At 51.4% G+C, this 10,726-nt stretch overlaps 2 protein-coding genes across 2 annotated transcripts; both read right to left on the bottom strand.

Moving 5' to 3' along the window:
- Positions 1-829: 829 nt before the first annotated feature.
- On the bottom strand, positions 830-5,915 carry FIBRA_02421 (uncharacterized protein; the record flags this gene model as incomplete). The annotated part of the gene is made up of 26 exons (XM_012324284.1): positions 830-876; positions 934-975; positions 1,040-1,063; positions 1,117-1,279; positions 1,344-1,503; positions 1,553-1,599; positions 1,662-1,988; positions 2,043-2,060; positions 2,123-2,157; positions 2,214-2,253; positions 2,307-2,527; positions 2,583-2,719; positions 2,781-2,986; positions 3,029-3,048; positions 3,098-3,183; positions 3,240-3,322; positions 3,381-3,860; positions 3,945-3,983; positions 4,039-4,149; positions 4,211-4,458; positions 4,521-4,958; positions 5,017-5,112; positions 5,174-5,298; positions 5,424-5,536; positions 5,571-5,687; positions 5,745-5,915. 26 exons carry the CDS (start codon positions 5,913-5,915, stop codon positions 830-832), a joined length of 3,594 nt encoding a protein of 1,197 aa, XP_012179674.1.
- A 653-nt stretch (positions 5,916-6,568) lies between these two features.
- Positions 6,569-8,213, bottom strand: FIBRA_02420 (uncharacterized protein; the record flags this gene model as incomplete). Its single annotated transcript, XM_012324283.1, has 8 exons — positions 6,569-6,773; positions 6,829-6,945; positions 7,002-7,318; positions 7,396-7,464; positions 7,528-7,584; positions 7,754-7,918; positions 7,979-8,034; positions 8,135-8,213. 8 exons carry the CDS (start codon positions 8,211-8,213, stop codon positions 6,569-6,571), a joined length of 1,065 nt encoding a protein of 354 aa, XP_012179673.1.
- Positions 8,214-10,726: the final 2,513 nt, after the last annotated feature.

The raw sequence follows: 10,726 nt of genomic DNA, 5'->3' as shown, positions 1-10,726 counted from the left end.
GGGCTGCCATATCGCAGGCCATCGCGCCGGAGGGGGAGAGAGGGGGGACGTGCGGATCCTACCCTGGTCCTGGTCCCTCCCCCGCGGGCACCGCCGAGGCGCCGCCCACATGCGCCGGCCCCAGATGTGCTCAGGTGTGCGGGGGCGCGCTCGCGGCCAATGGCGCGCGTGGCCTTGGTCACCCCGCGGGGGGCGTGGTGTGTGGGGCGTGCTGGGTGCTGCCGCGCGCAGCGGCAACGGGATCTGCGCCCGCGCGCGCGATGTATATATCCGCGCACCGTCCTCGAGAATCGGCGCACTGCGCCCGCAATGGGAGGCCTGCGCCGTGCCGCGCTCACCTGGACTTCGTCCGGCCTATTCAGTCTGCGATAAGCGGCTGGTCCGCCGGATCGAGCCAGCCTTATACGGGCTGGCTCGGATCTTCCCCCCTCACCTCTCCCTCCCCCTCCCCCTTCTCCTGGGAGAGCTGCCATTACGTTTGCGTCCGCGCGCGTTTTTTTTAAAGTATAAGATCCGTACGCATCATGAGGTCAGTCTGGGTTCCTGTGACGGTGCAGGCTGCTGCCTGTCGTGCTTTTAGGCGTGGCGCATGACCCAGCGGCAAAGTCCAAGACGGTGGCACGCGCACAGTCTTCTCGGCCATGATTACACCTCTTCTGAGCGAGTTGTGCGGTCGTCAAGGTGTATATCGTGTACTTTCGTCGGACCAATTAGTTCATGAGAGAATCATTGTATGCATTCAATTGCGACAGAAATACAGGCTTCTATTCTACAACGTACAGGATGTTGTTGCTAAACGAGACGAATTACATTCTTCAGTCCATCGGAATCAGTGTACAATCTCCACGACGAGGTCTCCCTGGTTGATCGAGTCGCCTGAAAGATTATCAGGTGCATCAGCATCAGCATCCATATCCATTACCAAGACGTTACCTTCGTGTACAACGACGCGCTTGATATGACCCGAGACAGGTGCTGTGACGGAGGATTCCATCTGAACACGACAGTGAGTAACAAAGTCCAGGTCAGGTCTGCGAACAACATGCCTTCATGGCGCTCATCACTGAAAATAGTTCATGAGCATCTGGTAAACACGTTCCGTAGGGCAGCACTTACCGCAAACAGGGTCGCCCTTCTTGATTTCTGAACCTTCCTTCACTCTTACCTCCACGACTACACCTGACATCGGCGCACCGACGGAGCCTGGATCCGAGGTGGCCTTCTCGCGGGAGACCGTCTCAACAGCAGAATTCTTGTCCTCAACAGACACAGCGCGGACCTAATCCGTCACACGATGGATCAGGTCACCCGAAAACACTTCTCTGAATCTGCAGCCGACTTACCTCTCCGTTCACCTCGAACCAGACGTCGCGCTGAGCACGGCCCTCGACGACAGGACCGACTGCCATCAGGCGAATAATCAGAGTCTTACCCTTCTCGATGGAGATGTGCATTTCTTCGCCAATATCCGGCCGCCCAAGGAAATAACGTGTGGGGATCACACTGGCAGGATCATGAGCAAACAACCCATCGGCTCCAATGCGCCGCGTACCTCAGATCTCCATACTTCTCGACGAAGTTCTGGTACTCCTCAAAGACCTGTGGAATTAGTGAGGACGTCAGTGGTTGAGAACACCCACGTTACTGCATAGATGCCATACCTTCGGGTACATGACATACGAGGTAACATCCGCGTCAGTGATGTGCTTGCCGAACTTGCTGCGGAGCTCTGCCTTTGTCTTTTTAAAGTCCACAGGTACCATGTTCGTACCAGGCCTGCCATCGATCCTCGGCTTGTCTCTGATAATCTTGGTACGCAAAGGCTCGGGGAAGCCACCAACAGGCTGTCCAAGATAACCCTGGAAGAACTCAACAACAGATGAGGGAAAGTCGAGCTGCTCCGCGCGATCCAGGACATCTTGTTTCGAGAAGCCATTCGATACCATCCACTGTGCGAAGTCACCCACGACCTTGGACGTCGGCGTTACCTAGTTTGGTGTCAGCACGGTAGGCAGTTGGAATCAAAATAGGGGATATCTCACCTTAATGACATTTCCGCACTATGTCCGCATGGTGGCGAATCAGCACCACTCTCCGTCTCAATTTAGACACAGGCACCTACCATGTCATTGGCTTCAATATACTTCTTCTTAACCTCTGTTCCAATTCGTCAATGCGGTTGGTAGACGCTGAAGTTTTGATCGCAAACTCACCAGTCCATTGAGTGCCCAGACCTAGCTGCGCGGCTTGGAACTACATCCATCAACGTTAGGTAGATCGATGACGAATACGAATCCCCGCCTCACCATCAAGTTGGTATATTGACCTCCCGGCATTTCGTGGTCAAAGACGCTAGAGTCGGACGCCCTGACATTGGCTTCGAAGCAGCCATAGAGCATGCGAACTTGACTCCAATATACATTCAAGGCCTGGATATCCGCATAACGAATGCCCGTTCCCATTCCGGTCTGCTCCAACGCGGAGCAGATGGCACCCATCGGCGGCTGAGATGTGAGTCCAGACATGCCTGAGGAAATAGCACGATCGTAAGCGGTCAAAGATGATCATTATGTAGCGCTTACTGTCAATGGCAACATCAATAACATCAGCACCAGCTGCCGCTGCCGCCAGCATGCTGGCAGTGGATATACCAGCCGTGTCGTGTGAGTGAACATGAATCGGAAGGTCAGGATACTTCTCCCTGATAGCACCGATCAGACTGTAAGAGAAAACAACATCAATACTTCTCCAAAAACATCAATAGGTTCAAAATGACGCACATCTTCGCTGCCTCGGGTTTCAACAAGCCGGCCATGTCCTTGATGCTAAGGATGTGGATGCCTTCGGCGACGAGCTGGTCGACGAAGTCGAGATAGTACTGCAGCGTGTATTTTGTAAGCTTCGGATTTGCGACATCACCGCTGTAGCAGACGGCAGCTTCAACGACACCTCCCGCTTTCTTAGCAGCATCGATACCAAGCTTCAACTGTAGACAAGTCAGACTGCTGCAAATGGGTTATAAAGGTACTAGCGTCCCACTAACGTTCTCTACAACCAAGCGTCAATTAGGTAAACTGCAAATAAATAAGATGCGTACCAATATAATTCAATGAGTCAAACACTCGGAAGATGTCGAGGCCGTTCTCCACAGCTTTCTTCGAGAAGTCGTAGATTGCATTGTCCCTGTATGCCTCGATTTAGATTGATACCACAAGATATGTAGAAAACTATAGACACACGGATAGCTAGTGTAACCGACACCGTTTGCACCACGCACGAGAGCCTGCAGAGGGATATTCGGAACGAGCTTACGCAGTGCGCGCTGAACAGAACTTTTCGTAACAATGCCCATCACGTCATAACTGTATGCAGTCACTCACCAGACGCTCCCATGGGTCCTCGTACAAGAAGCGCATGGCCACATCGAACGTCGCACCACCCCAACACTCCAAACTGAACGCGTTCGAGAGCGCATAACTGGTCTCCTTCGCGATGTTGGCGATGTCGATAGTACGGAGACGTGTTGCAAGCAGACTCTGATGAGCATCACGCCACGTCGTGTCCATGATGAGCACACCGGGGTATTCGCGCACAGCGCGAGCGAATGCTTCAGGACCTTGTTCGACGATGATGTTGCGCCATCCCTTTTCACATGGCAGTGACGCATCGAGAGGCGGGCCCTCTGGGTCATCGCGGTTCTGGAAGACAGGCACGACAATATCGTCCTTGAGCCCCGGTTCGCCTTGCTGGCCTTTGATCGAACTGCCGTTGACGGCAAGATCCCCTAGATAAGCGAGTAATTTTTGGGCACGGTTCTGGCTCTGGACGAGCTTGAAAAGCTCAGGTGTGTCATCAATGAACTAGACAAAATCAGTATTATAACGTGTTGTTAGCCTGTGAGTATAAGCACTTGCCGTTGTCCAGGTCTTTCCACCAATGAAGACATCGTGAGTGAGGAGACGGAAGAGGAACGGAATGTTGGTCTTGGATTCGTAATATCAGCCGAATCATATGGGCAGAAATTTGCATAATACACACCTTTACGCCACGAATACGGAATTCAACAAGCGCACGAAGCATTTTCCTACGCGCCACCTCGTATGTCGTACCGCTAACAGACACCTTCACAAGCAAACTGTCATAGTGAGGCTGTCAGAAACAAGTGGTCAAAACTGCGTTCGCCGGCCACAGATATAATAACACTACACACAGTGATTTGCGCACCAGCAAAGCCAGAGCTAGCGTCGAGACGAACGCCGTTGCCTCCAGCGCTGCGGTATACCTCAATCTTACCTGTATCAGGCTGGAATCCTGTCGCAGCATCCTCAGTCGTAACACGGCATTGAATAGCGAATCCACGCTTGGTGATCGCCTCCTGGGAGAGTCCGAGCTGAGGGAGTGTTGCACCTGCAGCGATCTGAATCTGGGCGGCAACGATGTCGATGCCTGTAATTTCCTCTACGTGTATTCATACCCAAATCAGCTCCAAAAAAGGGGTTAGGCGGAGTATATGCGCGCACCGGTAATAGTGTGCTCGACCTGGATACGAGGATTGATCTCGATGAAGTAGTGACGACCCATCTGGTCGACCAAGAACTCCGCAGTACCCGCATTGCGGTAGCCTACACTCTTTGCGAGCTTGATAGCATCAGCGAGGATCGCCTGACGGACTTCCTCAGGTAAGTGCGTCGCGGGAGCAACCTCGACGACCTTCTGATGCCTGCGCTGCACGGAACAGTCACGCTCGAAGAGATGTATCGTGTTCCCCTCTCCATCAGCGAGGAGCTGCACTTCAATGTGACGCGGACGCTCAAGGAAGCGTTCTATGAAGACGGTGCCATCACCGAAGGCAGACTTGGCCTCAGAGACGGCGCGTTCGAACGATGCCGCGAAATCGGACTGTTCACGAACAACACGCATCCCACGTCCACCGCCGCCCATTGCAGCTTTGATTATAACTGCAAGAACGAGCGGTGTTGAGATTATGTATAATAATTAATACATAAAATAACGCACCGGGGAACCCGTACTCTTTGATGAAAGAATCCGCTTCAACATAAGAATCAACTGGTCCTGGCGTACCAGGCACGACAGGGACGCCGACCTTAAGGGCTATGTTCATGAAGAATATCAGTTTATCTGGACAGACCGGGCTGTGGGGAAGTCTACATACCAACGGTACGGGCCTTTGTCTTGTCCCCAAGCTGGTCGATGACCTCTGGGGAAGGTCCGACGAATGCAATGCCAGCCATTTCGACTTTTCGCGCGAACTCCGCATTTTCAGAAAGGAACCCGTACCTAATCGATGGCACGGCAGACAAAGAAGGACGGCGCATATAATGATTTCATGTGAAAGGGTGAAGCGAAAGGAGGGATAACATCATTCGACATCAGCAAGCAGATGCGGGAAAGGGGCATCTCACCCTGGGTGAATCATATCCACGCCATGCTCGAGGGCAATACGGATTATATCATCTTGAGCGAGGTACGCAGCGACGGGTGTAAGACCTTTGCCGACTTGGTACGCTTCATCGGCCTGGAGATGCAGACATAAGTCACATTGAACGTACAGAACAAAGGGTTCTCGCCTTTTGGCGATGAGCAGAGAGACGGTCCTCGAAGGAGTAGATTGCAACGGTATGCATGGCGAGTTCATGTGAAGTACGGAAGACACGGATGGCAATTTCCTGCGGGACAAAAGCTGTCAGTCACAGTGGACCACTGGAATAGAAAGCAGCGCGCACCCCACGGTTGGCGACAAGAATCTTTGTGAGGGGGCCAGAGTGACCTGCAGCCTTGCGGCGCATAGTCTGAATAGAGTGCACCGGTGTTCCCGGCGCACTGGGGGATCCCGCAAACATGGCGGCCAGGCGGGGAGGGTGGAGGGTCGCGGTTGCGCCAGTATCGGCGGGCATGGTGGCGAAATATGCTCTTGGCTGGGTTCTAAGGACGATTTGAGATCGTGAAAGTCAGAGGCCGGGGATGGATGAGTGTAACGATGTCCGAAATGTTTTCGACAACGAGGTCGGGGGGGGAGTGGGCTGTAACAGAGAAGGAAGAGAAAGGTAAGACTGAACTTAAACCCGGACGCGTTGAGGAGACCTGGGGAGAGATCAAGTGACCTCATCGACACGATCGGGGAGATTTATCTACATTTTCGGCCCTCTCAGTCCGCGGGGTTACAGCGGTCGCCGCTTCATCCCCGCCACTGTCGACGATAGCATATCGCCACCAAGACTGCATCCAGAAACCGTCTATTGCCCCCGCTGCTCGCTGGATGGGCTGCCCAAATTAAAGACGCCAGAGAACATCGATGGCGCTAGTCATCTACGTACAGTACGCCCCGCTCAGCCGGGCGAAGTATGGCTCGATCCACTACAATGTCCCATGTCCACACCCTAGAATGTCCAAGAAACAGTATAAACGGGGGCCCGTATTTACTGACCAATCGCACCGGGGCACCGTTCTGCATCGTACGCGTGCAGATGCATGCAACCCAGTGAAGAGCCCGCGGAAGGGACCCTATTCTCGAGAATCGAAGAATCGGGTCCAGTCATATCGCAAGGCATCATGACTTCCGTGTGAGTGGAATAGCACCTTGTCCGAGCTGCGCCGCATTCTCCGCATTCTTCTGGTTGTTCTTCGCCACTGCATACACCAGTCCCGCAAGGAACCCTACTCCTACTGCAGACACGGACCCCGGTGTAACAGGGTCCTCAAAAAAGATCATCCCCGACGCCGCCACTGGCAATTTATTCAATGCACCGACCATGCTATTTCAAAGCTGTGAGCGGTTTCAAGATGCGAAGTGGAATATGGAAGACTGACCTGTATGTCGTGCTGCTCGTCGCTCGAATACACCATGCTGTCGTGTATGATATTCCCACTGCGGCAGCTCCTGAAAAGGCGATTGCAAATAACAACACGTTACGCCTTTCTGCTGGGCTGCACGGTCGTGAGTCCCTCGATGACACTTCATAACATACACATAGGTCCCTCACAAATTGCGCACGAGATTATCGTGTCCCCAGTTCTCCGCAATGACAGAGAATGTTGCGAGAACAGGAATAGAGAGCAAGTTGTTGTAGAACATCGTGTCCCAGTCCGAAAATCCGGTCACTTTGATGCGCTTGCGCATCGACAAAACATAAGTTGCGTTCGTCGCGCAATTCAAGAACATCCAAAAATATCCAACGTTGAGATTGGTTACAACTCCCTTCATCGTTGCGAGCATGCCAAGCCCCTCCACAACAGCAGGGTCGCCAGCAGTGAATGCCTCGCTGATATCAGCCCACGCGGCAATTACGGAGGAGAAGACCTATCACAGTGGGACCAAGTATGAGCACGGGGGGACGAGTAGTGATATTCACTGCCTCCGCAAGCCGGAAAACCTACCATGAAAACGAACGAAATGAGTGTGAGCCCGGTGACCCGTCCACCAAACCAAATGACCTCTCCGTAAGCCTGTGTATCATCGTGTGATAATTGAATTTGCAGGAGCTATACTTGACAAAGGACGGCACGCACGATGAGGATGATCGTCAGGTTTTTGAAAATTGTGTACATAGGTATGCTGAGATGTTGCTATTCATAATAATGGCATCAGCGCTGCGCACGAATGAACCTTACGCGCCAGATAGTCAAAGATTGGAAACAAATAACAGGAAGCACTGATCTCCGGAGGCGGGTCACTTGCATGAACGAAGGAGCGATCACTCACCAGACTCTTGGACCCCGTGTAGATGACACTTACAAGAAGGAAACTGACGGGGAACCATGCCTTGGCGTCGCGCGAGTCGAACGAACGGAATGAGATCCACCCTGAGCGCTTGACGATGAGAACGCAGAGAACAGAGACGGATGATTGGATGCCTAAGAGTAGGAAATTCATGCTAAATTCCGGACCGGATACGACAAACTACGCTCAAATCAGGGAAAATTAATCGAAGCAGGAGACATCAATCGAAGATATGCGCACCTTATTTATCACAGTCATCAGAATCGACGCAATACAGTAGCAGACAATGGGTGGAACTGTTGTAAAACAAGCCTCGTGAGTGACGGTGTATTCCATGACGGCGCAAACAAAATTGGCTATATGTGCATGGGCACACTATAGTGGTGTGATACTAACCTGAAGACATTGTACTCGACGTCTCTTTCCCGGTTGCAAGAGCTCTCCTGATCTCCACCACATCTTCTTCCTCTTGCATGATTGGCGAACCATTACTACTGCTTGTCATCGTGCCCAATGTGAATGGATGCCGCACAGGAGATATAATCCTGGGTATGCGCGGTTCGTTAGTGAGCACAACAGTAGTGTAACTGTACGAATTGATGCGTGTTGGCTCCTAAGGCGACTCGGATGCTGTTCTGTATGACAGCGGAAAGTGGGAGTAACGATGCTGCAAGATGCAAATTTTCACAACAATGGCGGTGCGGTACCGCGTGCGCAGGGAAATGAGTGGAGAGTAAACAGCAAGAGTACACACGTAAGTTAGCTCGTCAGTGGCTACAGACAAAGTGACAAATCGCGAAGCGAGCAGATCTCAGACGGTACCGAAGGAAGCCATGTTTGCTGCAGCACGTGACAAGGAGGACCGATAGCAAGGTTAGGGTCAGACATAGTGTTCTCGCTGAATTAATCACTGGATGTCACAACCGGCGGTTGCATTTAGTTGTCATCGATTTATCACCCTCCCCGGTCTTGCGAATCTGATGCTGCACGCGATGGTTACTTATCTAATTTGAGAAAGAAATTCCAAAGAGTAGCATTGGACGTAACTGCAAAATTTCAGCCACTACTGCTCTAGTTCAGGTTGCAGACGTCCTGAGATCAGCGCAATAATCACTATCACCACGGCAGGAAGCTTACCTTGAAAGATGATCATTGTCTTGAAATATGTTTTATGACTAAGTATATTGCTCACAATGCGTACTACATTCGGAACTCACAGCCTCACCCATCATGATGTGGGCTACTTATTCACAGTTATGATTAAACAAATTCTGACCTTCACTGAGTATATTTTCATTCAGAAGTGCAATATACAATATTTTATTTCCCTCCTGATCCATCCAAAAGTATTTTGGAATATGAGGGATTCGGTCAAATTGTTTTATTTGTGCGGTGCGTGATTTTGAGAGTTCGACGACGAGTCACAGCGTCACTTATACGTGGCAACTCTGATGCTAGAGTATTTCTTCAGCACAGAACAAAAAGATGCACACATTCTGGGACTTAGGGTCTTTACGGAAGACTTGATGGGCCCCACTGTTGATTATTCTTCATACCGGGATCTCAATCCCTATGTTATATCCTATACTATCGCTCACCTGGAATACAAAGGAAGAAGAAGAAGCTGTCTGATCCGATCTGATCCCCGGTCTGGAAACAAAGCTACGATTTGCAGGAGATTGCTGCTTCAACTTGTTGGGTGGTACAGTTCAAGACAACTGCCGTGTGGACTGATGATGGGGTTAGGGCTAGGCGCCGGAAGGCCACCCCGTCTCCGTTTCCCGCTCTATGAACGCTGATTCGGCCGAGACTAAGAGCAGATAGAAGGTTTATTAGTATGGAACTACCATAAAGCAACTTGTGCGTCGATGAGTGTTATGTCATCGGTTGGTGGTTTTTCAGCGTCGAAGTTCTTGCAAGCGTGAGCCTCCGAGTCGTACACTGTGATTTGGCAGAACCTGTTTTATACACTACCGGTAACACTGCATACATGCCAAACGCGAAGAAATTGTCACTGCTTGAATTAATGCCACCACTGCTGAGTTGTGTCACTCCGAGTCTGAGATTTCAAACGACGATTCTATCACCTACTATCCACGCCGTATATACGACGTAACTTCGCCAATTTTCTCAATTTATTATGTCCTCGATGTCATGCACACTCCAGTGTCTTCAACAATGGCTCATTGATCGACTCCGACTCGTCGCGATTGAATACTTGGGTTAAGCCATCAATAATTTCCATATCGGGACTGATGTCGCAAAATCCAAAAACTCCGGGAACGGAGTTATATAGCGTCTTCTGTCAATGTCTCGCTCACCGCACTCGTCCTCGCCCACCTTCTTCAGTTCGTAGAAGGAATACTACTCGTAGACTCCACAGGCATGTTCGCGCGTCTTGGCCGCTCTGCCCCCGCTGTTGCCACGCGTTTCTCGCCTGCTGGTCTCACTGCTTCTCCGCTGTCCCGCCACCGCTGCGTAACATGTCATCCTACGGGAGTCAGTAGTACACGCTCAGTCTCCACGTCTTCAGTAATGGGATACCCAACGAACACAGCTGCTAGGCGAGCGGAGGAGGAGCGCCTTCTGGGTATCCAGAAAGGGGATCCGCTTCCTTTGGAGGACACGGATGGTTCTGCTGACCTTCATGCACAAGACGTACAACATGCGGTCATCTCAGCTTTTGATTTGTTCAGTATAGGGGGTGCGCTTGAGCGACCCTTCATACGCTCATAGTCGACTTACCCCTGTGTAACAGTGGGTCCAAGTTCGTCGCACACTGTCGGACCTATGCGAGCGGGGAAAATCTTCATAAACGACTTGTTAGAACTTGGTTTATTGGATAAGGTGAGCATCATGCTCTGTAGTTTTTCTCTCTCTAAAGTCAAGTATTGGACGCAGGTCAGAAATGTGAAAATCACTCTGTGAGTTCTGCAGTTCAACATGCACATTGCTGTGTACTCTCATGTCTCATACGACCTAGCTACG

Source organism: Fibroporia radiculosa (genome assembly GCF_000313525.1).
Source record: "Fibroporia radiculosa TFFH 294 genomic supercontigs, scaffold1246, whole genome shotgun sequence".
Taxonomy (NCBI): Eukaryota; Fungi; Basidiomycota; class Agaricomycetes; order Polyporales; family Fibroporiaceae; genus Fibroporia; species Fibroporia radiculosa.
The sequence above is the reverse complement of the archived record's forward strand: the minus strand, read 5'-3'. Positions and strand labels throughout refer to the sequence as shown.